This window comes from Podarcis bocagei, assembly GCF_964188305.1.
Source record: "Podarcis bocagei genome assembly, chromosome: 10".
Taxonomy (NCBI): domain Eukaryota; kingdom Metazoa; phylum Chordata; class Lepidosauria; order Squamata; family Lacertidae; genus Podarcis; species Podarcis bocagei.
The window spans coordinates 77,630,167-77,656,319 of NC_138135.1; the positions used below are offsets into that span (position 1 = coordinate 77,630,167).

Consider the following 26,153-nt stretch of genomic DNA (forward strand, 5'->3'; position numbering starts at 1 on the left):
GGGGGTAGTTGAGCCTCCTGCTTGCTAGTAAAACTGAATTACTGTGTCGCGAAATGATGCATGTCTAAAAAGTGTGTCACCAACGTGAAAAGTTTGGAAAGCTCTGGGTTAAGCCTTAACTATGGTGACCTCAGGTCTTTTTTGGCAAGGAGGCTTATCTCTGTGCCAACACTTCCTGACAGTAAGAGCTGTTCGACAGTGGAATTTGCTGCCAAGGAGTGTGGTGGAGTCTCCTACTTTCATAGAATCATAGAATCATAGAATCATAGAGTTGGAAGAGACCACAAGGGCCATCGAGTCCAACCCCCTGCCAAGCAGGAAACACCATCAGAGCACTCCTGACATATGGTTGTCAAGCCTCTGCTTAAAGACCTCCAAAGTAGGAGACTCCACCACACTCCTTGGCAGCAAATTCCACTGTCGAACAGCTCTTACTGTCAGGAAGTTCTTCCTAATGTTTAGGTGGAATCTTCTTTCTTGTAGTTTGGATCCATTGCTCCGTGTCCGCTTCTCTGGAGCAGCAGAAAACAACCTTTCTCCCTCCTCTATGTGACATCCTTTTATATATTTGAACATGGCTATCATATCATACTTTGGAGGTCTTTAAGCAGAGGCTTGACAACCATATGTCAGGAGTGCTCTGATGGTGTTTCCTGCTTGGCAGGGGGTTGGACTCGATGGCCCTTGTGGTCTCTTCCAACTCTATGATTCCATGATTCTATGATTCTATGATTCTAACACAGATGACTCTTATTACAGATGTTATATGCTGTCCCATAGAGCCAAAAAAAGTCTACTCTTATGTGCATAGCTCTTTCCATTCATTTCTACAGTCTCACCTTCATGTTCTGTTCAAGACAGTAAACAAAATGGGAAGTACACAAATTGGGAACCTGTGGCCCTCCATACATTTGCTGGACTACATCATCCCTGACTGTGGGCCATGTTGGCTGGGGCTGATGGGAAATGGAGTTCAACACCATCTGGAAGGCCACATGTTCCCCATCACTGAGATGGAACATGATGCCGGGGAATGAGAGCATGCAGGAACTGTCTTTCTAGTTGAAACAGACATACATCCAGACATTAGTATTATTCACTCTTCTGAATTCTTGAAAATGTTTCCAAGGCTATATTTGAAAATTTGTCCTGTCTATCACAAAAACTATGCCAAAATACCTGGGCAACCCTGATCCTCTGCATGTTTACTCAGTCCTAGGGAATTAACGGAGCTTTACTCCCACCTTAAGGATGCATGCAACTGTAGTGTGGTGCTGAAGATGTCTCTGTGATATGGTCTTTCTGAGAATGGAACTAAAGCTATTTTTATCCAAGACTTTCACATAAAGAGTGGCTAGCCTCCTTGGAGTGCCCTAAATTTCCACAGCTACTTCTATTGTTCTGTTTAAAAGTGGGTGAAGATCTAAGTAATAGCAAGAAACTCAAAGTTTTAATAAAGAGAAATATATATTTATACTTGATGTAAAATATGTCTGCTAATATGGGAGATGGATTCCAGGTTATGCCTCAGAAGTGCAGGCCATCAGAACAGAATTAGAAGAAAAAGATTTCACTATATTTTGAATGAGTTTAAACTAAATCGTTGCCAACAGAGCAGGAAGGCATGACATTAACTAGCACTGACTTTATTTTACTATGACCTTTGCCAAGCAATTTTCTCTGCCCTAATTTTAAACTAACCAACTCAGATGTGTTTCTAGATCTTAATTAAATATTGCAATCATTTGAGATGTTCTGATGAAGGGTGGAAATTATTATTAAGCTTTTTCTCAACTCCTTCCTAAATGCATAGTTAGCAAAAGGGATCTTTCTTCTTTTAAAGCACCCACTGCCAGATGTGTTACCACTTGGCGTTCAACCAGGCCATTACGACCTTCTATTGATCTGGAACACTTTTAGAAAGAGAAAGAGAGAGAGAAATGAAATGGGGAACAAGCCAATGTTTACAAAAGTCCATGGGGTTATTTCAGTGGGGTTTTGGATGCCATTCATATTGCACTCTGCTGTTTTCCAATTATAATAGTAGTGCTGCTATTATGATGGGCGCAAGGTGGGTTGAGGGAGGGTCTTGGTCGATTTTATGGAGAAGGACGGAGGAGTTTATTCCTGGCAACACAGTATGTGTATGTGCATACCTGAGCCCTTGCAATGCATCTCAAGATTGCTCTGTTTAGCCATACAAGGGTAATAAGAACAATCTTGAAAGACTGTGTTTCTAAGACAGCCTTTGCCAGATTTGTGTCCTCTAGATGTTTTGGACTACAACTCCCATCAGCCAACATGGGAGTTGGGAGTTATACTCCCAAACATCTGGAAGGTGCCAAGGTGGCAAGAGCTGCTCTAAGAGTCTTTTTCCTCCCCTTTTTAAAAAGTTTTGTTTCATGTTACAGACAACAAAACAACACATATACCAACAACTGATGATACAGCAATCAGGATTATTTTAAACAGTAATTTTCAAGCTGTGTCCTAGGGAACCTTACATTTATTCAGACGTTTTCCCAGTGCGATGATTTGCAGTGGCAGAGAAGCTTCCATGAAAGGCATCTTCCAATTTCCCCTAACATGCCTTAGGGCACATTCTCAGTTTCCTAAACTCTCATGAAGGCTGAGGCACACCTAGCCAGCACCCAAGTAGATGAGCTAAAATCTTCGGGGTTCCATAGCAGAAATGCAAGTTCATGTGAAAAGGCTTCCCCCAGGCCCCATCTGCTCTATACATTTAGATCAGTATTATACTACTTTATATCATCAAGGTTTCTCCCAAGGAATCCTGGGGACTGTGGTTTGTTAAGGGAGCTGAGAATTGCAAGGAGACACCCCTTTCCCTCATAGAGCTACAATCTTCAGAGTTCCCTGGGAAGAGGGATTGACTTAAGCCACTTTGCTAATTGTAGTTCTGTGAGGGGAATAAGGGTCTCCCAACAAATCTCGGGGCCCTTAACAAATGACAGTTCACATGACTCCTTGGGAGAAGCAATGACTGTTTAAAGTAGTGTGATGCAGCTTTAAATGTAGAGCACAGCTGGATGGGGCCTGAATGCAGAGTCTTCAAAGCACTGACCTAAGATGCACGGATATTATAAAAAGTCTATCTTCTAGTTCTGCATTCATCAGTATTTTCAGGCCATGATCATCTACCCTTACTTCCAACTTGCAAGACTGAGCCACATTTATTTTTTATTGTTGACAGCAGTCCCCCCCCCCTCTCTCTCTCCACCCACACACTCCATGTTCTCTTAAAAGAGAACCTTAAATAAGAAATTGTGATGATGATTTTGATGTGACCTACACTGGGACAACATGACTCACCAGATAAAACCTAATCTAGCTGAGACTCTGTGTAATTGATTTAATGATGGCTGTTCAGATGTGACCTATCCACTAATTAACCAGTGATTAGGCTTATCATAGCTGAGCTTTTTTCTCAACATCAGTGAATACTATATACTGAACAGGCTACCTTGGGAATTTCTGACACATGATTGTACTTTACAGATGGCAGGATGTTACATGGTAATTAAAGTCATCATGTGAAAAACATGTCCATGCATGTTTTTCTGCCAAAGTTCTTCCCTAAGTGCCTTCATTAACCCAAGTGTGCTGTGTAATAACAAAGAAGAGGCTGTTTTCAGTGGTAGCACCGTAGTTATGGACCACTCTCAATGATGCCTGGTGCCTTCATTACAATTTTTAGGTGCCAGAATACATTATTTCTATTTTTGGGGGCATACAATATTTTAAATAAACACATTGTGAGGATCCTGAAAGAGCACCCCATGCCCACATTGTCACAGTTGTGCAACACACCTGTTAACCTGAATATATAACTAACTGGATGCTTTGGATGTTCCTTACATACCTGTGTTGTGATGTTGTGTTGTGTTATGTTATAGAAGTATATGAGATAGCATATGAGTTCCAGGCATCAGAACCACCACTTACTCAAAATCCAGCCGTAACTAATAGTTAGTGAAACCATTTTTCTTTCCAAGTGGCCTTGCCATGACTTTTACCAGCTATCTAACCACAGTGGATTTCACCTGCTTGCTGTGATATTTAAATTTATTGGAGTCTGGTTTCTTCACACCACTTGTGGGTTTTTCCCTCATTCTGACAAGCTAAGCCAAAACCCTCTTCTGCAAGGTTGTATCACCTCATTGCCTTTTCCATTTTACAGATGATTAAGTCCTTGCAGCAAAAAAAGGTAAAAAAAAAGTCATACAGATCTCAATTTTCTCCTAGTTGTTCTAAACACACTAGGTCATGTGGCTATCAAGATGATGGAGAAAAGATGGATGTCTGCTCTGGAACTGGAAATCTAAATACAGCTTGGTAGTAAAATAAATTTTAAAAAATTGTCCAGTAGCACCTTATAGACCAACTAAGTTTGTTCTGGTATAAGCTTTGGTGTGCATACCTGAAAAAGTGTGCGTGCACATGAAAGCTTATACCAGAACAAACATAGCTGGTCTATAAGGCACTACTGGACATTTATTTATTTATTTTATTTTTATTTCAACTGCGTCAGACCAACACGGCAACCTACCTGAATCTAGAAGCTTGGTAGTAAGTTTCCTTTGTGAGTCGTTATGACTGCATTGTGTGATGAGGTCAAGATGCTAGAAGAAGTGATAACTAACACCCAGGCACACCTGCAAATGAAGCCAGCTGTGGGCCTTTTTGGCTTTTTTGACAAATTAGGGGAAACCATGTGCATTCATTATTTGCTGACATCACCAACTTGGATGTGTGAATGAACCATCACATGTCTAATGCCTTCCACAAACATTCCTTGTTATCTGATGTTGCTTCGAAGGCAATACTTTTCAATCAATAATAATAATAATAATAATAATAATTTATTATTTATACCCCGCCCATCTGGCTGGGCCTCCCCAGCCACTCTGGGCGGCTTCCATAAAAACCAAAAATACAGTAAAATGTCACACGTTAAAAACTTCCCTGAACAGGGCTGCCTTAAGATGTCTCCTGAATGTCAGATAGTTGTTTATCGCTTTGACATCTGCTGGAAGGGCGTTCCACAGGGCGGGCGCCACTACCGAGAAGGCCCTCTGCCTGGTTCCCTGTAGCTTTGCTTCTCGCAGTGAGGGAACCGCCAGAAGGCCCTCGGCGCTGGACCTCAGCATCCGGGCAGACTGATGGGGGTGGAGACGCTCCTTCAGGTATACTGGACCGAGGCCGTTTAGGGCTTTAAAGGTCAGCACCAACACTTTGAATTGTGCTCGGAAACGTACTGGGAGCCAATGCAGGTCTTTCAAGACCGGTGTTATATGGTCTCGGCGGCCGCTCCCAGTCACCAGTCTAGCTGCCGCATTCTGGATTAGTTGTAGTTTCCGCGTCACCTTCAAAGGTAGCCCCACGTAGAGCGCATTGCAGTAGTCCAAGCGGGAGATAACCAGAGCATGCACCACTCTGGCGAGACAGTCCGCAGGCAGATAGGGTCTCAGCCTACGTACCAGATGGAGCTGGTAAACAGCTGCCCTGGACACAGATTTGACCTGTGCCTCCATGGACAGCTGTGAGTCCAAAATGACTCCCAGGCTGCGCACCTGGTCCTTCAGGGGCACAGTTACCCCATTCAGGACCAGGGAATCCTCCACACCTGCCCGCCTCCTGTCCCCCAAAAACAGTACTTCTGTCTTGTCAGGATTCAACCTCAATCTGTTAGCCGCCATCCATCCTCCAACCGCCTCCAGGCACTCACACAGGACCTTCACCGCCTTCACTGGTTCTGATTTAAAAGAGAGGTAGAGCTGGGTGTCATCCGCATACTGATGAACACCCAGCCCAAACCTCCTGATGATCTCTCCCAGCGGCTTCATATAGATGTTAAAAAGCATGGGGGAGAGGACAGAACCCTGAGGCACCCCACAAGTGAGGGCCCAAGGGTCTGAACACTCATCCCCCACCACCACTTTCTGAACACGGCCCAGGAGGAAGGAGCGGAACCACTGTATAACAGTGCCCCCAGCTCCCAGCCCCTCAAGACGGTCCAGAAGGATGCTATGGTCGATGGTATCAAACGCCGCTGAGAGATCCAGCAGAACTAGGAAACAGCTCTCACCTTTGTCCCTAGCCCGCCGGAGATCATCAACCAGTGCGACCAAGGCAGTTTCAGTCCCATGATGAGGCCTGAATCCCGACTGGAAGGGATCCAAATGGTCCGCTTCTTCCAGGCGTGCCTGGAGTTGTTCAGCAACCACTCGCTCAATCACCTTGCCCAGGAATGGAAGATTTGAGACTGGGCGATAGTTGGCCATCGTGGCCGCATCTAAAGATGGTTTTTTAAGAAGCGGTTTAATAACCGCCTCTTTCAGCGGGTCTGGGAAGGCTCCCTCACGGAGGGAAGCATTCACCACCCCACGAAGCCCATCGCCCAGTCCTTCCCGGCTAGCTTTTATAAGCCAGGATGGGCAAGGATCCAGGAGACAGGTGGTTGGTTTCACTCGTCCAAGCAGCCTGTCCACATCCTCGGAGGTAACAGATTGAAATTGATCCCACTCAACTTGACTAGACAGAACTCTAGCACTCTCCCGCCCCGGCCCTGCTCCCACGGTGGAGTCTACTTCTTCCCGAATCTGGGCGATTTTATCTGCAAAAAACTTTGCAAAATCATTGCAGGAGAACATGTGGCCCGTACTGGGCCCCGATGTTGCAGGTGGTTCCGCTAAATTGTGAACCACCTGAAAAAGTCTCCTACTTTTCAATCAATTCATTTGTCAGTCATGTACTGAACAACCAAGAAACGTGAAGTCAAGTGACGTACATGTAGGAGCCCTTGGGGAAAACCTCAGCCAATGTACAGCTGAGGACCTTTCTGGATTCCTTTCTTTAATATATATGTAGTGATGCTATGATTCAGTGTTTGAATCGGCTGCTCTAACTGTGACATTAACAGCAACTTGGTGTGAAGATCCTAGCAAGGATTATTCGTTCTATAGGCCTTGGCTGCACTGACTTCTTTAAATAATCTGACTTTAGAAAAGTGCCTCAAATCAAGTAAGAAAGAATGAATGGTGAATCATCAATATAAGTTGGGAGGACTTCAATTATAGTCAGTCATTTTTCCTGCTCAGCTACTGTACGCAGCCAGGTTCTGAAGATTCACAACTGTTGAAGGCTTGATCTAGGCCTGTAACAACAGCAGGAGGCGGGAATGAGGTGGTAAAAGTCCGGAGGTGGTAAAATGGAGTGTGCCATCAAACTGTAGGTGTGGTAGACCAATTTTGAAAGCTTCCCTATCTGAAAAGATCTGAAAAGAAAGATAGAACTAAGCTAAGCTGTAACAAAAAGCAGGGGAGGTGGCGGGGGGGGGGACACCCCTCATTTCCTGTCCTCTGTTCATCAACCCAAAGGCATGGGTCAGATGTAAACGATAATAGTAAAGTTCACACAAGAACTGCAGTGGACAGGGACTGAGTTGCTAGTATCAATCTGAAGGAAAACAACCATATATTATGGAATGTGGCAGATGCCATTTGCGTGAGGATTTCGTTTAAATGGGAGGAGCATGATTTCCCTCATAGGCAATTCAGTATGAACTCTGAATTAGTACGGTCCACCCTACCACCACAGAATTCTAAAATGTCATGCTGTGGCATCTAATGAACCAGAACTACGAACCACTTTGGACTTTGTGTGGTCCACACCTGTGTTATAGTCTCTAGAGATCTTCACATGAACACCCATCTCTCCTGTACTGGTGGAGTGAAGGAACTCATGGGGGAAGGTGGGTCAGGAGTTGAAGAACCACAGAGAGCTCTGAGTGAAGAACAGGTTCCAACAAAGATGAAAAGCAAGCCAAGCCTTTTTAAGCCTCTGCCCCCAGAGGCCACCTTTTGCCTCATGTGTTCCTTGAAGGCACGAGACATCCCTCCTCTTTCTGTCTCTCTTGTTCTATGACAAGAGCCCTTTATTCTTCAGATGACCCTTCCATCATGTGTTGAACAAGTCATCCAGGAAACATGTGAAGTGTGATGGGCAGATCTTCTTCGTTTCCTAAGCAGTGGGGAGGTGGGAAATGAGCAGAAGCGTTGTGTCTGGCTCCGTGTTTGTGGAATGCGTTGGCTTGGTGCCAGGCAAAAACATCCCTTTTCAAATAGGCCTTTGGCTGATTGACATCTAAGGACTCAGCTACACTGGTAGAGAGAATGCGATTTATATGCATTGTAGGTGTGATATACATTGTGCCACCAGACGGCGATGGGGAATACTGTTTTTCTCTACCTATTTTCCCTGTTTAAATTTACAACACTTTCAACTGAAATGCTACTTTGATGTGTCTAGATCCAGCCTAAATGTGTTGTAGGAGGGGGTTATTGGTTTGTTTTCCTTCTTGTTTTTCTTATGTATTATTATCTTGTATTTTATCTTGCCTATACAAATTTAAATAAATAAATAAATAAGCAGTGACCCACAGTCAAAACACAGATGAAAAACCCAACAGTCCTACTTAGGTGTTATTCACTCACTCCCATCTACATCAGCACAGGAATAAGGGTCCCCGAGTGGCTCTGCCGCCAACCTTGTGTGCTCCTTCTTGGACATCCACCTGTACAGCATGAACATCTGTATGCATGGGGAGGGCTTTGTACCTATGACTGTATGTGCAAAGGCTCCCTAGGATCTGAAACCCAAGCAATCAGGGTTTCAGATCCTGGGGAAGGTTATGCACATATGTGACCAGGAAGCCTTGTCCACCAGTCAGGCGCACTGTGCTTGGGTCAGATCTCTTGGGGACCTCTGTGTAGGCTGCCTGAGAAAGAGTAGCTTGCCCCATTGATTCATCCTGGTGTGTGGAAGGGTGCTACCAGATATTTCTCACGGTGATTGACGGGTGTAGAAACCCTTCATCGGCAGCCCTTGGGGTGGGAGAATAAGTGTGACAGCTGCAACCCTCTGCTTTATGAGACCCTGTGCTGATAACAGCCATAGTGGGCTTGGTGTGAATGCTGCTACCTAGGAGCACTCAATCTCTGAGAACTGGCTGCAAGGCAGGCACTGATAATAATTTAAATCTCAGTACCTTTATCCTGGGATATAACTTTGCTGCAGCGCAACATTCTTGTTTAAAAAATTTGGGAAGTGGGAACAGATCAGCAGCAACTTTACAGGTTCAATGCACACGATATATTGCTTAATGTACAATGTTCATAGTGGCAATCAGGCATGTATACAACAATGCTCAACATTTTGTCCCGTTTTTCTTTGACAATGGGGGGTTGCCATAGTGCTTAAGATTTGTTTTACTTTGAAAAAGTGACCAAAGAGGTGGGAGAGGAGGGGGCTTGGGGAAAACAAGGGGCCCAGTGATATCATGCGCCCAAGGGTCTCCAGAAACCTGGAGCCAGCCCTGTTTACCACTAAGTGGTATATAAATATAGGAAGTAAAGATTTAAAAATTAATTCATGTGATGAACCCCTCCAGGTGCCACATTTGGTAGGTAGGCTGTTTCAAGTTTCTTCTCTGTATCCACTGGACCTTATGAAAAAGTCTGAAGATGGATTGGAGTGTCACTACTGCAATCAAATATTGCTGTTAATCTTATCCCTGAAGTAGCATACCAAGAAACAATCATAGTAGTCTGACCTTACTGTTAATATCACCACGCTGCAAATGGCGGAGGCCGTGGTGTTGGGGGGTAGAAAGACAGATTCTGAACTGAATGTAAGATCTGTAAGCCGAGTCTGTGCTGATCACGCAGTGGGAGGAAGGACCCTGGTACAAGGATTCGTAAGACTCCTGGCCTTGCCTGTGATATAAATATATATAACACCATTAGCAGGAAGGAGGCACTGAGCTGCTGGAACCAGGAATTCCAAGTGTCCCATATCTGGATGAGAGCACAGCACCACACTTTTGCAAAACAAGAGTGTTTCTGGAAGCAGGGGCCTGCAGTGCGCCCGAGCCATGCGTTTCTCCTGGGAGAGACACGGTGGCTTGGGTGCCGCAGGCTCTGCGCTACCCAAACGGTCCGCCCGCTGCCTCCCCCCCCCCAGCTGTAGGGCGGCTGAGTGGGAGGAGGCAGGCAGATTCTGGAGGCCCCACGGTGCGCCCCGCCCATATGGGTGGCTTGCTGGTCACTTAATTTAACTCTGCAGCCCACACAATCAAGATCTGTCTGAATCAGTTCTTAATACTGACAGCATTCTTTCCTGACACTCAAAGCATTTTACACACTCAGTGTCAGCAGAGCATGCAGCACTCTTGCCAAATGGGGCAGTTCTTAACCAGTCTTCTGCACCAGCTCCTTTCTGTCTTCCCTCTAGTTCAATCCTAGACAGACAGGTCTCAGTTCTCTCTAGTTTTGTTCCCATTAGTAGTTTTGTTCCTAGTAGACCAAAAGTGATAGATGTTCATGCAAATTTGTAACTGCTCATTTACTATCAGCTCCATTATACAGTGGTACCTCGGACGCTTCAGGTTACAGACTCCGCTAACCCAGAAATATTACTTCGGGTTAAGAACTTTGCTTCAGGATGAGAACAGAAATCGCAAGGTGGAGGTGCAGCGGCAGCAGGAGGCCCCATTACCTAAAGTGGTACCTCAGGTTAAGAACAGTTTCAGGTTAAGAACAGACCTCCGGAACGAATTAAGTTCTTAACCCGAGCTACCACTGTAAAGGGCAACTATAACAGAAGAAATTTCTTGAGGCAGTAGGTAAGTTGCATACTGATTTCATCATTTGTGAGTGCTCTCTGTCTCTCAGGATGTTTATTAAGCCGATAGATGTGATTTGATGCCTAGATGCCAGATCAAAGCTTGCTTTGCATTGGCTTTTGGTTACCTCTGATGCTGGTGATAAGTATTTCTCTTCTTTTCAACATATTGAGTTTCAAGGCTTTATGCCTCACATTGGATGTGCTGTTCCAAGGGACTCTTCACCATACAGATTGTAAAATGCTGATAGGCCCAAATGAAGGCATGGATATTGAGGCAAAGAGGGAGCAGCATGTTAGTGTACCTGCAGGGCCAGCCCACCCATGAGGCAAGGTGAGGCAACTGCCTTAGGCAGCAGGATCCACAGGGGCAGCAGATCCCAATGTAGATCTTTACCCACCCCCCATTCACTCACTCCTCCTTCCCTGGTAGGGAGGGGGGCAACATTTTGTGGTTTGCCTCAGACACTAAAATGTCTTGGGCAGCTAAATGGAACCACTGCTCCAGGAAGCACAATAAGCAATGTTCTGCGCCTGGAATCCAGCTCTTAGGGCACTTTATATCAGAATTTTCAAGATCAACTCTAAGTCACACTTCCCAGACTAGTGTATGGATTAGAATTTACTTAGCATTACTTAGCATTTCTATATATTCCAATGCAGTTCTTGACTCACAAAGCTAGTAAAACTCACATCATTTTTTAAAAACAATGTATATTTTGAAATAAAATATGCTTAGAAATGTGTATTTCAAGAGGAAACGTGGTGCAGTGGTACCTCTGGATACGAACGCTTCTGGTTGTGGAAGTAGTTGCTCCTGGATGCAAACTTTGCCCCGGGATGTGAGCGGAAATCACACGTTAGAGGGGAGTGCGCAGCGGGAAGCATGCTTTCGCTAATGGCACCTCATGTTAAGAACAGTTTCAGGATAAGAACAGACCTCTGGAATGAATTAAGTTCATATCTGGAGGTACCACTGTATTTAATATACAAATTCTGCTATTCTCAGTGGAGATTTCTTATAACATATGTTTGAATGTTGAATGTGTTAGTGTATGTCTAAATATAACGGATAAAAGAAGCACCACTACCTGTACTGCTGGATAAGTGTTTAATGGTTATTGTACTTGTTTAAAAACTAATGAAATTTTGTTACACACACACACACAACTTCTGCGGTGGATATTTACTAAATTATAATGAGGCATATCCTTAACAGTTGGGCAAGTGACTTAACTATGAAAGTAGTGTCCTATAGAAGTAATAGTGCCACTGTATTCTGCTCTGGTCAGACCTCACCTGGAGTACTGTGTCCAGTTCTGGGCACCACAGTTCAAGAAGGACACTGACAAACTGGAACGTGTCCAGAAGAGGGCAACCAAAATGGTCAAAGGCCTGGAAACGATGCCTTATGAGGAACGGCTAAGGGAGCTGGGCATGTTTAGCCTGGAGAAGAGGAGGTTAAGGGGTGATATGATAGCCGTGTTCAAATATATAAAAGGATGTCACATAGAGGAGGGAGAAAGGTTGTTTTCTGCTGCTCCAGAGAAGCGGACACGGAGCAATGGATCCAAACTACAAGAAAGAAGATTCCACCTAAACATTAGGAAGAACTTCCTGACAGTAAGAGCTGTTTGACAGTGGAATTTGCTGCCAAGGAGTGTGGTGGAGTTTCCTACTTTGGAGGTCTTTAAGCAGAGGCTTGACAACCATATGTCAGGAGTGCTCTGATGGTGTTTCGTGCTTGGCAGGGGGCTGGACTCGATGGCCCTTGTGGTCTCTTCCAACTCTATGATTCTATGATTCTAAGGTTCCTATACAGAGTTGCACGATTTTCTTTATAAACATTTACAGTGGTACCTTGAACTTAATCCATTCTGGAAGTCCGTTCGACTCCCAAAACCATTCAGAAACCAAGGTGTGGCTTCCGATTGGCTGCAGGAGCTCCCTGCACTCAAGTGGAAGCCGTGTCGGACGTTTCTGAAAAACGTTTGCAAACTGGAACATTTACTTCCAGGTGTTCGGGAGCCGATTTGTTCGACAAATAAGCTGTTCAAGAACCAAGGTATATGAATTTCCTTTTTTTAAAAAAAACACACAGAGTAATACTTTATTTAGAATTCAACAATAACAAAGGAAAAAACCACAGTAGTTGCTACATCAAATCATTACAATTAACCAATTTTAACAATATATAAATAATAATAAAGAAATTATACAACATCACTTGTAACTTACTGAGGTTTTCATATTACACTTTTATCTCTTTATCTTTCCCCTAACATATCAAAAGGAGAAAGACCAAGAAAGGAGACACAAAAAGGAAAGAGAAGAGGAAGAAGAAGGGAAGGGGGCGGGGAGAAAAAAGGAAGAAGAAAACAAAGCAAAACAAACATATTTGGCTTCCGATTAGACTCATTGTATTATTACTGCTACATCAATTTCTTGACTTTAAGAAAGCCGACTTCATAAAACTTAGGGAAGTGCTGGGTGAGATCCCATGGACAGCAATACTAAAAGGAAAGGGAGTTCATGATGGCTGGGAGTTTGTTAAGAGGGAGATAGTAAAAGCACAACGTCAGGCAATACCAATGAGACGGAAACATGGAAGGTGCCTAAAGAAGCCAGGGTGGCTATCTAAAGAACTTTTAACTGAATTAAGATTAAAAAAGGATGTGTACAAAAAATGGAAAAGGGGGGAAACCACCAAAGAGGAATTCAAACAAATAGCCAGCACGTGCAGACACAAAGTCAAAAAAGCTAAAGCACAGAATGAACTCAGGCTTGCTAGAGAGGTTAAAAGCAACAAAAAAGGCTTTTATGGGTATGTTCGTAGCAAAAGGAAGAACAAAGAAACAGTGGGGTCACTCAGAGGAGAAGATGGTGAAATGCAAACAGGGGACACAGAAAGGGCTGAACTCCTCAATGCCTTCTTTGCCTCAGTCTTCTCCGATAAAGAAAACAATGCCCGACCTGAAGAATTTGGAGCAAATGATTCAGCAAAGGAAACACAGCCCAGAATAACTAAGGAGACAGTACAAGAATATTTGGCTAGTTTAGATGTATTCAAGTCTCCAGGGCCAGATGAACTGCATCCAAGAGTATTAAAAGAACTGGCAGATGTGATCTCAGAACCACTGGCAGTTATCTTCGAGAAATCCTGGAGAACAGGCGAAGTCCCGGCAGACTGGAGGAGGGCAAATGTTGTCCCTATTTTCAAAAAGGGGAAAAGAGAGGACCCAAATAATTACCGCCCAGTCAGTCTGACATCAATAGCAGGGAAGATTCTGGAGCAGATCATTAAGCAAACAGTCTGTGAGCACCTAGAAAGGAATGCTGTGATCACCAATAGTCAGCATGGATTTCTGAAAAATAAGTCATGTCAGACTAACCTGATCTCATTTTTTGACAGAATTACAAGCCTGGTAGATGAAGGGAACTCAGTGGATATAGCCTACCTTGATTTCAGTAAGGCATTTGACAAGGTGCCCCATGATATTCTTGTAAAGAAGCTGGTAAAATGCGGTCTTGACTCTGCTACCACTCAGTGGATTTGTAACTGGCTGACTGACCGAACCCAAAGGGTGCTCATCAATGGTTCCTCTTCATCCTGGAGAAGAGTGACTAGTGGGGTGCCACAGGGTTCTGTCTTGGGCCCGGTCTTATTTAACATCTTTATCAACGACTTGGATGATGGACTCAAGGGCATCCTGATCAAATTTGCAGATGACACCAAACTGGGAGGGGTGGCTAACACCCCAGAGGACAGGATCACACTTCAAAACGACCTTGACAGATTAGAGAACTGGGCAAAAACAAACAAAATGAATTTTAACAGGGAGAAATGTAAAGTATTGCACTTGGGCAAAAAAAATGAGAGGCACAAATACAAGATGGGTGACACCTGGCTTGAGAGCAGTACATGTGAAAAGGATCTAGGAGTCTTGGTTGACCACAAACTTGACATGAGCCAACAGTGTGACGCGGCAGCTAAAAAAGCCAATGCAATTCTGGGCTGCATCAATAGGAGTATAGCATCTAGATCAAGGGAAGTAATAGTGCCACTGTATTCTGCTCTGGTCAGACCACACCTGGAGTACTGTGTCCAGTTCTGGGCACCACAATTCAAGAAGGACACTGACAAACTGGAACGTGTCCAGAGGAGGGCAACCAAAATGGTCAAAGGCCTGGAAACGATGCCTTATGAGGAACGGCTAAGGGAGCTGGGCATGTTTAGCCTGGAGAAGAGGAGGTTAAGGGGTGATATGATAGCCATGTTCAAATATATAAAAGGATGTCACATAGAGGAGGGAGAAAGGTTGTTTTCTGCTGCTCCAGAGAAGCGGACACGGAGCAATGGATCCAAACTACAAGAAAGAAGATTCCACCTAAACATTAGGAAGAACTTCCTGACAGTAAGAGCTGTTCGACAGTGGAATTTGCTGCCAAGGAGTGTGGTGGAGTCTCCTACTTTGGAGGTCTTTAAGCAGAGGCTTGACAACCATATGTCAGGAGTGCTCTGATGGTGTTTCCTGCTTGGCAGGGGGTTGGACTCGATGGCCCTTGTGGTCTCTTCCAACTCTATGATTCTATGATTCTATGATTCTATGAATTTTTTCACACACAGTTCCAAGTTATTGTATTTCTTTGTTTTCATCAGATATCAAAAAACATTATATTTGTTGTTTTACAAGGATCATTCTATTTCTGCCAGGAGATATTTGTTATTGTAATGCTTTTCTAAATACTCTTTAAAGATTTTCCATTCTTTCTGTACTTTCTGTTTTGGATACCCTCTAATTCTCCCTGTCATCATGGCCATCTGTAGATATTCTATCATTTGGACCTGCCACTCATTTATTGTAGGTGTTTTGTCACTTTTCCAGTTTCTTGCAGTTAAGATCCTGGCTGCTATGGTTGTATACATAAAAAGTGGTATCTTTTCTATTTTGATTTCTGGTGACATTATTCCCAGGAGGAAGGTTTCAGGTTTTTTCTAAAATGAAAACTTATATAGTTTTTACAAATTCATTGTAGATGTTACCCCAAAATTCTTTAATGGCTGTGCATTCTCACCACATGTGCATATATGACCCTATACCAGCTTTACACCTCCAGCAAGTTGGTAATTTTTATACATCTTTGCGAGTTTTGCTGGAGTGTGGTGCCATCTGTATAACATTTTCATAATATTTTCTCTCAGATTATAGCACGCAGTAAATTTGATATCCTCCCTCCACAATTTCTCCCATTGATCCATATAGATGCTATATCCTAGGTCTTGTGCCCATTTAACCATTGAACTTTTCACCAATTCTTCTTTCACCTCCCATTCTAGTAGGAGGTTATATATTCTTGAGATGTATTTTCCTTTATACTGTATTAATTCTTTTTCAAATCTGGACATTTCCTTTGCAAGACCCTCCTTTTTATGAAGTTCAATCTTCCATTTATCTGAAAATACTGTAGCCAGTCTGTCAGGTGACTTCTAATTTCTTCTAATTCTTTTAATTTGATGTTATCGTTAGTCTCTTCTATTAAAACTCTATATGTGGCCCAGTCTCCTTGCATATTTTTCTTTTTAACAGCCAGGGCTTCTGTTGGTGAGGTCCATAAGGGAATTTTTGGTTCTAATAGTCCTTTATATTTTATCCAAATCTTGTATAACAATTTCCTTATAAAATGATTTAAAAATCCCCCATGGGCCCTCACTTTTTCATAAATTAAATACGCGTGCCACCCATATCGGTTGTCAAAACCCTCTAGGTCTAACACATCTGTATCTCTTAGTATAATCCAATCTTTTATCCATACTAGTCTGGCTGCTGCGTGATACATTTCTAATTCTGGTAGGGCAAAACCTCCCCTCTCCCTTTGATCTATAAGTATTTGGTGTTTGATTCTTGGTTTTCTTCCATTCCTTTTTAAAAAAAAAATTTACATTCATTTTCCAAACAATTTTATACAATCAACACATAATTTATCACTCATTCTTCAATTTTTGACTTCCCTCAGTTTCTCTGTCAATCTTTCGTAAAATTTCTATTAATAACGCATTTCTAAACATGATATTGCCTTTTAGAACTCCTTTTCCTCTTACTCCCTTTTTTTACAATATTTCTTACTATCTCACAGAGTCTCTTCAAAACCAACAAGTGTTGTCTGTACATCCATATGTTTTTCAGCTATTCTGTAAATCTCCCCCACTCCTCGATAAACTTTTGGTCTTTCTGATATCGAATTTTCCCAGTCAATTTATCCAATTCTGCATATTCAGTCAATTTCCTTCGCCATTCTTCCACTGTTGGAATTTCTTCCTGCTTCCATCTTTGGGCCAGAAGTATCCTTGCAGCGGTCACTGCGTATTGAAACAGTTTACAGTCTCTCTTATTGATTTCGTTTCCTACCATTCCTAATAGGAAGGCCTCTGGTTTTTTAACAAACGTATATTTCAACATCTTTTTCAATTCATTGTATATCATTTCCCAGAAGCCTTTCACCTTTTTACACTCCCACCACATATGATAGAAAGTACCTTCTTTTTCTTTACATTTCCAACACTTATTGCATGTTTTGTACATTTTAGCCAGTTTGACTGGCGTTATATACCATCTGTAAACCATTTTCATTACATTTTCTTTCAACGCAGTACATGCTGTAAATTTTAGCCTTTCATTCCATAATTTCATCCATTCATCATATTGTATATTATAACCAAAATCTCTTGCCCAATGTATCATTACTGATTTTACCTCTTCATCTTTTGTATGCCACTCCAGCAACATTTTATACATTTTGGACAGATTTTTATACTAATTATTCAATACCTCCGCTTGAAATTTTGATTCTTTACCTTCATACCCACACATTTTACAGTCTTTTTTAAACATTTCATTAATCTGATAGTAATGTAACCAGTCATAAACAAATTCTTTCACCTCTTCATAAGTTTTCATTTTCCATTCCCCCCCTCTTATTACCAGTTCTCCATATGTTATCCACCTCCCCCTCATATTGATCTTTTTCACGCTCATCACTTCTAATGGTGAAATCCAGTGGGGGAGTCTAGGTTCCAACAAATTTTTATACCTCTCCCACACCTCTATCAATGATCTTCGAAAGATGTGGTTTTCGAAACCTTTGTGAATTTTTTTCTTTTCATACCATAGATATGCATGCCAACCAAATCTGTTATCAAATCCTTCTAAATCTAACAACTCTCCATTCTCTAATTTAATCCATTCCTTTATCCAACAGAGGCATGATGCTTCGTAATATAATTTCAAGTCTGGCAGGGCGAAGCCACCTCTTTCTTTTGCGTCTGTTAATAACTTAAACTGAATCCTTGGCTTCTTGCCCTGCCAGATATATCTTGAAATTATTTTTTGCCATTCATTAAAAATTGATGCCCCCTTGATTATCAGCAATGATTGGAATAGAAATAACATCTTTGGCAGCACACTCATTTTTATCGTAGATATTCTTCCCCAAAAGGACAGTTTCAATCTTCCCCACACCTCCAAATCCCTTTTTATTTGGTTCCAAACAGGTAAATAGTTGTTTTGAAACAAATCAATGTTCTTGGGGGTTAACCATATTCCTAAATACTTCACTTTATTCACCACTTCTATCTCTGTCCTTTGTTGCATTTCCTCAATTAATTCTTGATTCATATTTTTAGCAATATTTTTAGTCTTTTTTTGTTGAGATAGAATCCTGCGACTCAACCAAATTGCTCTATTTCTTCTAAGATTCTTTTAACACTTTCCGCTGGTTCTTCTACCATCACTCCCAAGTCATCCGCGAATGCTTTGACTTTGTATTCATTTTTCCCTATAGACACCCCTTTTATATCTTCATTTTTTCGTAATGATTTAAACAAAACTTCCAGTACCATAATGAATAATAATGGCGACAATGGGCATCCCTTCCTTGTACCTTTGGTTATTTTAATGTCTTCTGTTGTACAGTTGTTTACTATCAGCTTCGCTTTCTGTTCTGTATATATTGCCTTTATCCCATTATAAAATTCCTTGCCCACTTCCATATACTCTAAATTTTTTAACATGAAATTCCATGATATATTGTCAAAGGCCTTTTCAGCATCCACAAAGATTAAAATAGCTTGTTTTTCATTCCTGGCATCCAGATATTCCAATATATTTATTATGTTTCTTATTTCACCTGTCTGCCAGGAAGAAAACCCGCTTGATCCTTATGTATAAATTCTTGCAGTACTTTTTTCATTCTCTTTGCTAATATACTCGCGAAAATTTTATAATCGGTATTCAACAACGAAATAGGCCTATAATTTTTAACCTGCGTCAAGTCTGAATCTTGTTTTGGAATAAATGTGATAAAGGCTTATTTCCATGTTTCCGGAATTTCCCTGTTCTTTAAGATGTTATTTATAACTTCTTTCAATGGTACAAGTAGGGTGCTTCTCATTTCATTATAATATCTAGCTGTAAATCCATCTGGTCCTGGTAAAATGCGGTCTTGACTATGCTACCACTCAGTGGATTTGTAACTGGCTGACTGACCGAATCCAAAGGGTGCTCATCAATGGTTCCTCTTCATCCTGGAGAAGAGTGACTAGTGGGGTGCCACAGGGTTCTGTCTTGGGCCCAGTCTTATTCAACATCTTTATCAACCACTTGGATGATGGACTCAAGGGCATCCTGATCAAATTTGCAGATGACACCAAACTGGGAGGGGTGGCTAACACCCCAGAGGACAGGATCACACTTCAAAACGACCTTGACAGATTAGAGAACTGGGCAAAAACAAACAAGATGAATTTTAACAGGGAGAAATGTAAAATATTGCACTTGGGCAAAAAAAATGAGAGGCACAAATACAAGATGGGTGACACCTGGCTTGAGAGCAGTACATGTGAAAAGGATCTAGGAGTCTTGGTTGACCACAAACTTGACATGAGCCAACAGTGTGACGCGGCAGCTAAAAAAGCCAATGCAATTCTGGGCTGCATCAATAGGAGTATAGCATCTAGATCAAGGGAAGTAATAGTGCCACTGTATTCTGCTCTGGTCAGACCTCACCTGGAGTACTGTGTCCAGTTCTGGGCACCACAATTCAAGAAGGACACTGACAAACTGGAATGTGTCCAGAGGAGGACAGCCAAAATGGTCAAAGGCCTGGAAATGATGCCTTATGAGGAACGGCTAAGGGAGCTGCGCATGTTTAGCCTGGAGAAGAGGAGGTTAAGGGGTGATATGATAGCCATGTTCAAATATCTAAAAGGATGTCATATAGAGGAGGGAGAAAGGTTGTTTTCTGCTGCTCCAGAGAAGCGAGCACAGAGCAATGGATCCAAACTACAAGAAAGAAGATTCCACCTAAACATTAGGAAGAACTTCCTGACAGTAAGAGCTGTTTGACAGTGGAATTTGCTGCCAAGGAGTGTGGTGGAGTCTCCTACTTTGGAGGTCTTTAAGCAGAGGCTTGACAACCATATGTCAGGAGTGCTCTGATGGTGTTTCCTGCTTGGCAGGGGGTTGGACTCGATGGCCCTTGTGGTCTATTCCAACTCTATGATTCTATTTCTTCAGTTTCAATTGGGGCACTCAAAAAATCTTTTTTCTCTGTCAGGATCTTCTGCGCTTCTTTTTCCTTTAAGAATCCGTCTATCTTTCTCATATTATTCTCTATAAAAATCCAAGAATCCTTTTCTAATTTCTTTCGGGTTTTCTATTTCTGTGCCTTCAATGATGATTTTATTTACTGTATTCTGTTCCTTTCTTTTCTTAATCTGCCACGCCAGCCATTTTCCTGATTTGTTTGCAAATTCAAAATTCCTTTGTCTCATTCTTTTTATATTCCCTTCTACTTCCTTATTTATTATCATTGCGAATTTAGAATCATTGCGAATTTGTAGAGTCTTTATATTCTGTCTTATCTTCTCATTATTTGGTTTCTTTATCAATTTTTGTTCATTCTCCATTATTTGTTTTAGTATTTCCTTCTTATTCTTCTCTCTATTTTTATTTTTCAAAGCGTTCTGCTGAATAAAAAATCCTCTCATCACAGCTTTGCTGGCGTCCCATACCATGTTCATTTTTGTTCTCTTATTGCAATTGTTCAAAAAATACTCCGACAAATACTTTTCAGCATTTTCTACTACTTTCTGATTGTCCAAAAGGTAGTCATTCATTCTCCATCTAAACGTTCTTTCTTCAAAGCCTTTTAATTCAAATTTTATTGCGCTATGATCCGAAATCACTCTTGGTTGGATTTCAACTTCTGAGATTCTTGGAGTTAGTTCATTTGAGACCCAAATTTGGTCTATTCTTGATAAGGATTGATTTGGTTCTGAATAGAACGTAAATTGTTTCTCCAGTGGGTGTCTGAGTCTCCAAATATTGATCAAATTACAATTCTTTATCATTGAAAAGAAGGTCTTAGGTAATTTTCCATCTTTGCTCACCCCTGTTGTTTTCAATCTGTCCATTTCCGTTGACACCACTCCATTCAGGTCTCCCATTATTATGATTTTCTGATCCATATGTTCAAACAGTTTTTCTTCTAAATTTTTGTAGAAGTCTGTCTTATTTCCATTTGGGGCATAGATCCCGACAATTATAATTTTTTCTCCTTGCCACTTTATTTGAACTGCCATAACTCTGCCTTCTTCATCTTTAAAAATTTGTTGAGCTTCAATATTTTTCCTGATATACAGAACTACCCCTCTCTTTTTACTCTTATCTGAAGATACAAATTCATTTTCCAGTCTTTTATTGATTAAATTTTTTTAATGTCTTCTCGCCACATGAGTTTCTTGTAGACAGATAATATCCAGATTTTTCTTTTTAAAATGTTGTTCAATTTTATTCCGTTTTTTTAATCGTTAATTCCATTAATGTTCCAAGTCCATAAATTCAACTCCATCTTAGCCATTTTGAATTCTTTGTTATAAGTTTTATAATCCGTCTACCCCTTCTTCTTCTTCTTCTTCTTCTTCTTCTTCTTCTTCTTCCTTTTTTTCTTTTTCTGTCTTCTCCGGGTCCACTCCTCCTGCAGCCTCCATTCCTGGTTCCACTCCTCTTGCTTCTTCATCCTCGCTTCGTAGCTCTTTGTATTTTCTCAAGAATTTCCCTAATTCTTCCAGGCTCGTAAGTCTGTGTCTTTTACTTTTGTAGACAAAGGAGAGCCCTTCCGGGTATTCCCATCTGAATTCTATATTATTCTTTTTAAAGATCTGTACTGTTGGTTTATATGGGTCTCTCCGTTTAAGAAGCCTGATCGGGATGTCTTTAAAAATAATTATATAATTTCCTTCGATATTAAATCTCTCTATTCTTTTGGAGAAGCTGGTTTCTCATCTCCCTATCCTTAAAGGTAATCAGGCAGTCTCCTGGAAACTTTCTTGCCTTAGCTGATCTTGTCTTCATTCGAAATGCACTTTGCACAGATTTTGTCACCTCTTCTATATCCATCTCCATCCATTGTGCAATTTCTTTTATTAATTTCTCTTTAATATTTTCTCCTTGCAGTTCTGGGACAAGTCTCAATCTTAAATTCACTTCTCTCTGCCTGAGTTCATTCATAGAAATCGCGTCCCAGACCTCCTCTTGAGTTTTATTAATTTCTGACATTCCCGCCCATATTCTCTCTTCTTCCTTCTTCACCTCCCTCATTTCCACTCTTGTCTTTTTCATTCCCTCTTCCAAGTTCTGTGTCCTCTTACTCACGTCCTTCAGTTGCCCTTTCAGCTCATTAACTGTAGCATCAATTTTTTTATCCATTTGGCCCATTCTCTTATCCATTTGTTCCAATTTCACTTCTATATTCTTTTCACTCTGCTTAATGTTGGAATTGACCTCTGCAAACATTTTCATAATCTCTCCTTTGAGATCCGTTTCTTGTTTTGAACCTCTCCTCTCTGCCGGTGTTCCCCCATCACCCCCTTTCTTTTGTGTATGAGACATTATAATTAAAATCCAAGCGCCTAATATACAATCAATAGTAATAAAATGTTCAATCAAGATATGCAATAATTAAAACATTTTCCCACAAATGATATATAAGATGAAATAAAGACATAAACAGTTCCCCTCCCAAATTCTCATACACCTAAATTTATATATCAATTAACTTATATAAACAAAATTTTACTGAATAAATTTTTCAAATATAATTTCTACTTGTATGGCGGAACACCTTTTAACCTATGAATTTAAACTTTGAAGATGCCAATCCCACACCAAAGCTTTTCTTCCTTTCTTCCTTCTTCTTGGCACCACTTAGGCTAAATCCATATCGGTTTGTTGTGAAAAAGTAGATCCCCCAATTATAATGTTGCCCAAATTATTGTAATCCAATAGCTGTATATTAGCTGTATATTGTACTCCAATAAAATCCAATCCAGTAAGATCCAATAGTTGTATATTATAGTCCAATAAAAATAATCCAATTAAATGGCCAAAGTTACTGAAGATATTAATAAGGGGATCCAAAGGTACCCAATATATCCAAAGAGAGGAGATAAACAGAAATGTCCAGAAGAATCTGTCCAAAAATAAACCCAAAAGTTACCAAGGGCTCCGTATTTAAAAATACCAAATTTAAGTCCAACTGTAAAAAAACAAGTAGAGGGGAGAAAGAAGCAAAATGATGTTTAATAGTCCAGACTGTTCCCCTATCCAAATAAAAATAAAAATAATGAGTAAAAATAACAGGGAATAGTTTATTAGTTCAGATCCTGTTTCACTTAACTCCAAATAAAAATAGTGTCCTTCATACAGCCTGCTAGGCAGCTCTTTCTCAGTTCATTCCGCGGATACCCATAAAGAAAAACCACTTACGAAGGTAAAGCCTTCATTCAAACACAGTCCTTTCTCATTGTATTTAAACAGTCAAATTTGGTTGAAAGCAGGGGTAAAAAATAGTGAGATAAGAATTTATGCTGCCTGGTATTGACTTTCCGTACTTTGCTTATAGCTGGGTAACTCTATCTTTCCGTTAAAATGGAGGCACAAAAGTTCTACTTTGTTGCGCAGGTGTTTTTTTGAAAGTGAAAGTACCGAGAAATATCCTTTCTTTTTACTTCCTTCAGACCCTTCGTTATATCGAGAGCCTTTTAAAGTCATAAAATAGTTACCCTCTGCTCCCTCTTTTAGTTATTCCCTTCTTCTGCAACTCTTTGTTACTTTTTGCAACAGTTTATATCACTTTTAGCAAGTTTTCTAAGAGGGAAGCAAGTTCTAACTGCTTGCCAACCTCCTCTCCACACTCCGCTCGTAGTCTTGCGTTGTTCTCCGATTTCAGATAAAAACTGACCTCTTTTTCCACCTTCTTTTCCCAAAGCCTTCCTTTTGTATGCTCCGATTATATTCCAAAATCCAAATTTGGCTTAAATTCTTTATTTTTGAGAATCGGTCACTCGCCCTGCAAGCCTGGGGCTGCGTTCTCGAGGGTGAGACAATGGCTTCCCCGGTGCCTGCTTTCGCCGCCCGCTGTTCTCTTTGCTCCTGTTACGGAGTTACCTGACGGCCAGGTGATCTGCAAACGGCTCCGCTGGGCTCCTGACCCTCTGGTTTCCCTCCAGAGGGGTTTTGGGGGCCACCGTGCCCTGTAGCACCCCCGTTTACCCTTGAGAACCCGGACTTTCTCTCTCCTGAGAAAGTCCCGCTTGCGTCGGGTCCGTGGCTCGACCGGAAGTCCTGGTTTTCTTCCATTCCATACAAATCTCGCTATATCTTTCCTCCAACTTTTAAAGCATTTCATTCCTCCCAATATTGGAATGGTTTGGAATCATTTTTGGTAGAATGTTCATTTTGACTACTGAAATCCTACCCCATAGGGAGAGGTGAAGTTTATTCCAAATTTCGATATTTTTAAAAATCTCATTACAAGTTTTTGTGTAATTGTCCTGGTACAAGTTAATACATTTTGTCGATATCCAAATTCCCAAATATTTTACTTTGTTTTTAATCTCCAAACCCGTTTTTTTTTTTGTAAATCCTTCATCTCCTCAGATCTCATATTTTTAACTAATAAATTAGTTTTTTGAAACTTATTTTAAATCCTGCTAATCTTCCAAATTTGTCGATTAATTCTATAGCTGCTGGAATACTTTGTGGGGGATTCTCAGGTCGTCTGCGAATGCTCTGATTTTATATGATTTTACTATCTTAACTCCCTTTATTTCTTCATTTTTCCTAAGAGTTTGTAATGTTTCCAACACCAATATGAATAAAAGAGGTGAAAGGGGGCAGACATAGAATCATAGAATCATAGAATCATAGAATCATAGAGTTGGAAGAGACCACAAGGGCCATCGAGTCCAACCCCCTGCCAAGCAGGAAACACCATCAGAGCACTCCTGACATATGGTTGTCAAGCCTCTGCTTAAAGACCTCCAAAGTAGGAGACTCCACCACACTCCTTGGCAGCAAATTCCACTGTCGAACAGCTCTTACTGTCAGGAAGTTCTTCCTAATGTTTAGGTGGAATCTTCTTTCTTGTAGTTTGGATCCATTGCTCCGTGTCCGCTTCTCTGGAGCATCAGAAAACAACCTTTCTCCCTCCTCTATGTGACATCCTTTTATATATTTGAACATGCCTATCATATCACCCCTTAACCTCCTCTTCTCCAGGCTAAACATGCCCAGCTCCCTTAGCCGTTCCTCATAAGGCATCGTTTCCAGGCCTTTGACCATTTTGGTTGCCCTCCTCTGGACACGTTCCAGTTTGTCAGTGTCCTTCTTGAATTGTGGTGCCCAGAACTGGACACAGTACTCCAGGTGTGGTCTGACCAGAGCAGAATACAGTGGCACTATTACTTCCCTTGATCTAGATGCTATACTCCTATTGATGCAGCCCAGAATTGCATTGGCTTTTTTAGCTGCCGCGTCACACTGTTGGCTCATGTCAAGTTTGTGGTCAACCAAGACTCCTAGATCCTTTTCACATGTACTGCTCTCAAGCCAGGTGTCACCCATCTTGTATTTGTGCCTCTCATTTTTTTTGCCCAAGTGCAATACTTTACATTTCTCCCTGTTAAAATTCATTTTGTTTGTTTTTGCCCAGTTCTCTAATCTGTCAAGGTCGTTTTGAAGTGTGATCCTGTCCTCTGGGGTGTTAGCCACCCCTCCCAGTTTGGTGTCATCTGCAAATTTGATCAGGATGCCCTTGAGTCCATCATCCAAGTCGTTGATAAAGATGTTAAATAAGACCGGGCCCAAGACAGAACCCTGTGGCACCCCACTAGTCACTCTTCTCCAGGATGAAGAGGAACCATTGATGAGCACCCTTTGGGTTCGGTCAGTCAGCCAGTTACAAATCCACTGAGTGGTAGCAGAGTCAAGACCGCATTTTACCAGCTTCTTTACAAGAATATCATGGGGCACCTTGTCAAATGCCTTACTGAAATCAAGGTAGGCTATATCCACTGAGTTCCCTTCATCTACCAGGCTTGTAATTCTGTC

The 26,153-nt window shown here is 41.4% G+C and overlaps 1 protein-coding gene across 10 annotated transcripts in view; it reads right to left on the reverse strand.

Annotated features, from left to right (window-relative positions):
• Nucleotides 1-26,153, reverse strand: part of LMNTD1 (lamin tail domain containing 1) — a 221,479-nt gene that overhangs the window by 16,905 nt on the left and 178,421 nt on the right. For 2 of the 10 annotated variants that reach the window (XM_081210725.1, XM_081210724.1), the window contains exon 11: nt 9,635-9,797. The exons of 5 other annotated variants lie outside the window; for them this stretch is intronic. In XM_081210725.1, the coding sequence (XP_081066851.1) occupies nt 9,648-9,797 (150 nt within the window). In that variant the 3' untranslated portion in view covers nt 9,635-9,647. Of the gene's footprint in view, nt 1-4,570; nt 4,677-9,634; nt 9,798-16,911; nt 17,063-26,153 lie in introns of those variants that run through there. 3 more of the 10 variants (XR_014012243.1, XM_081210726.1, XM_081210723.1) reach the window with 3 other exon arrangements.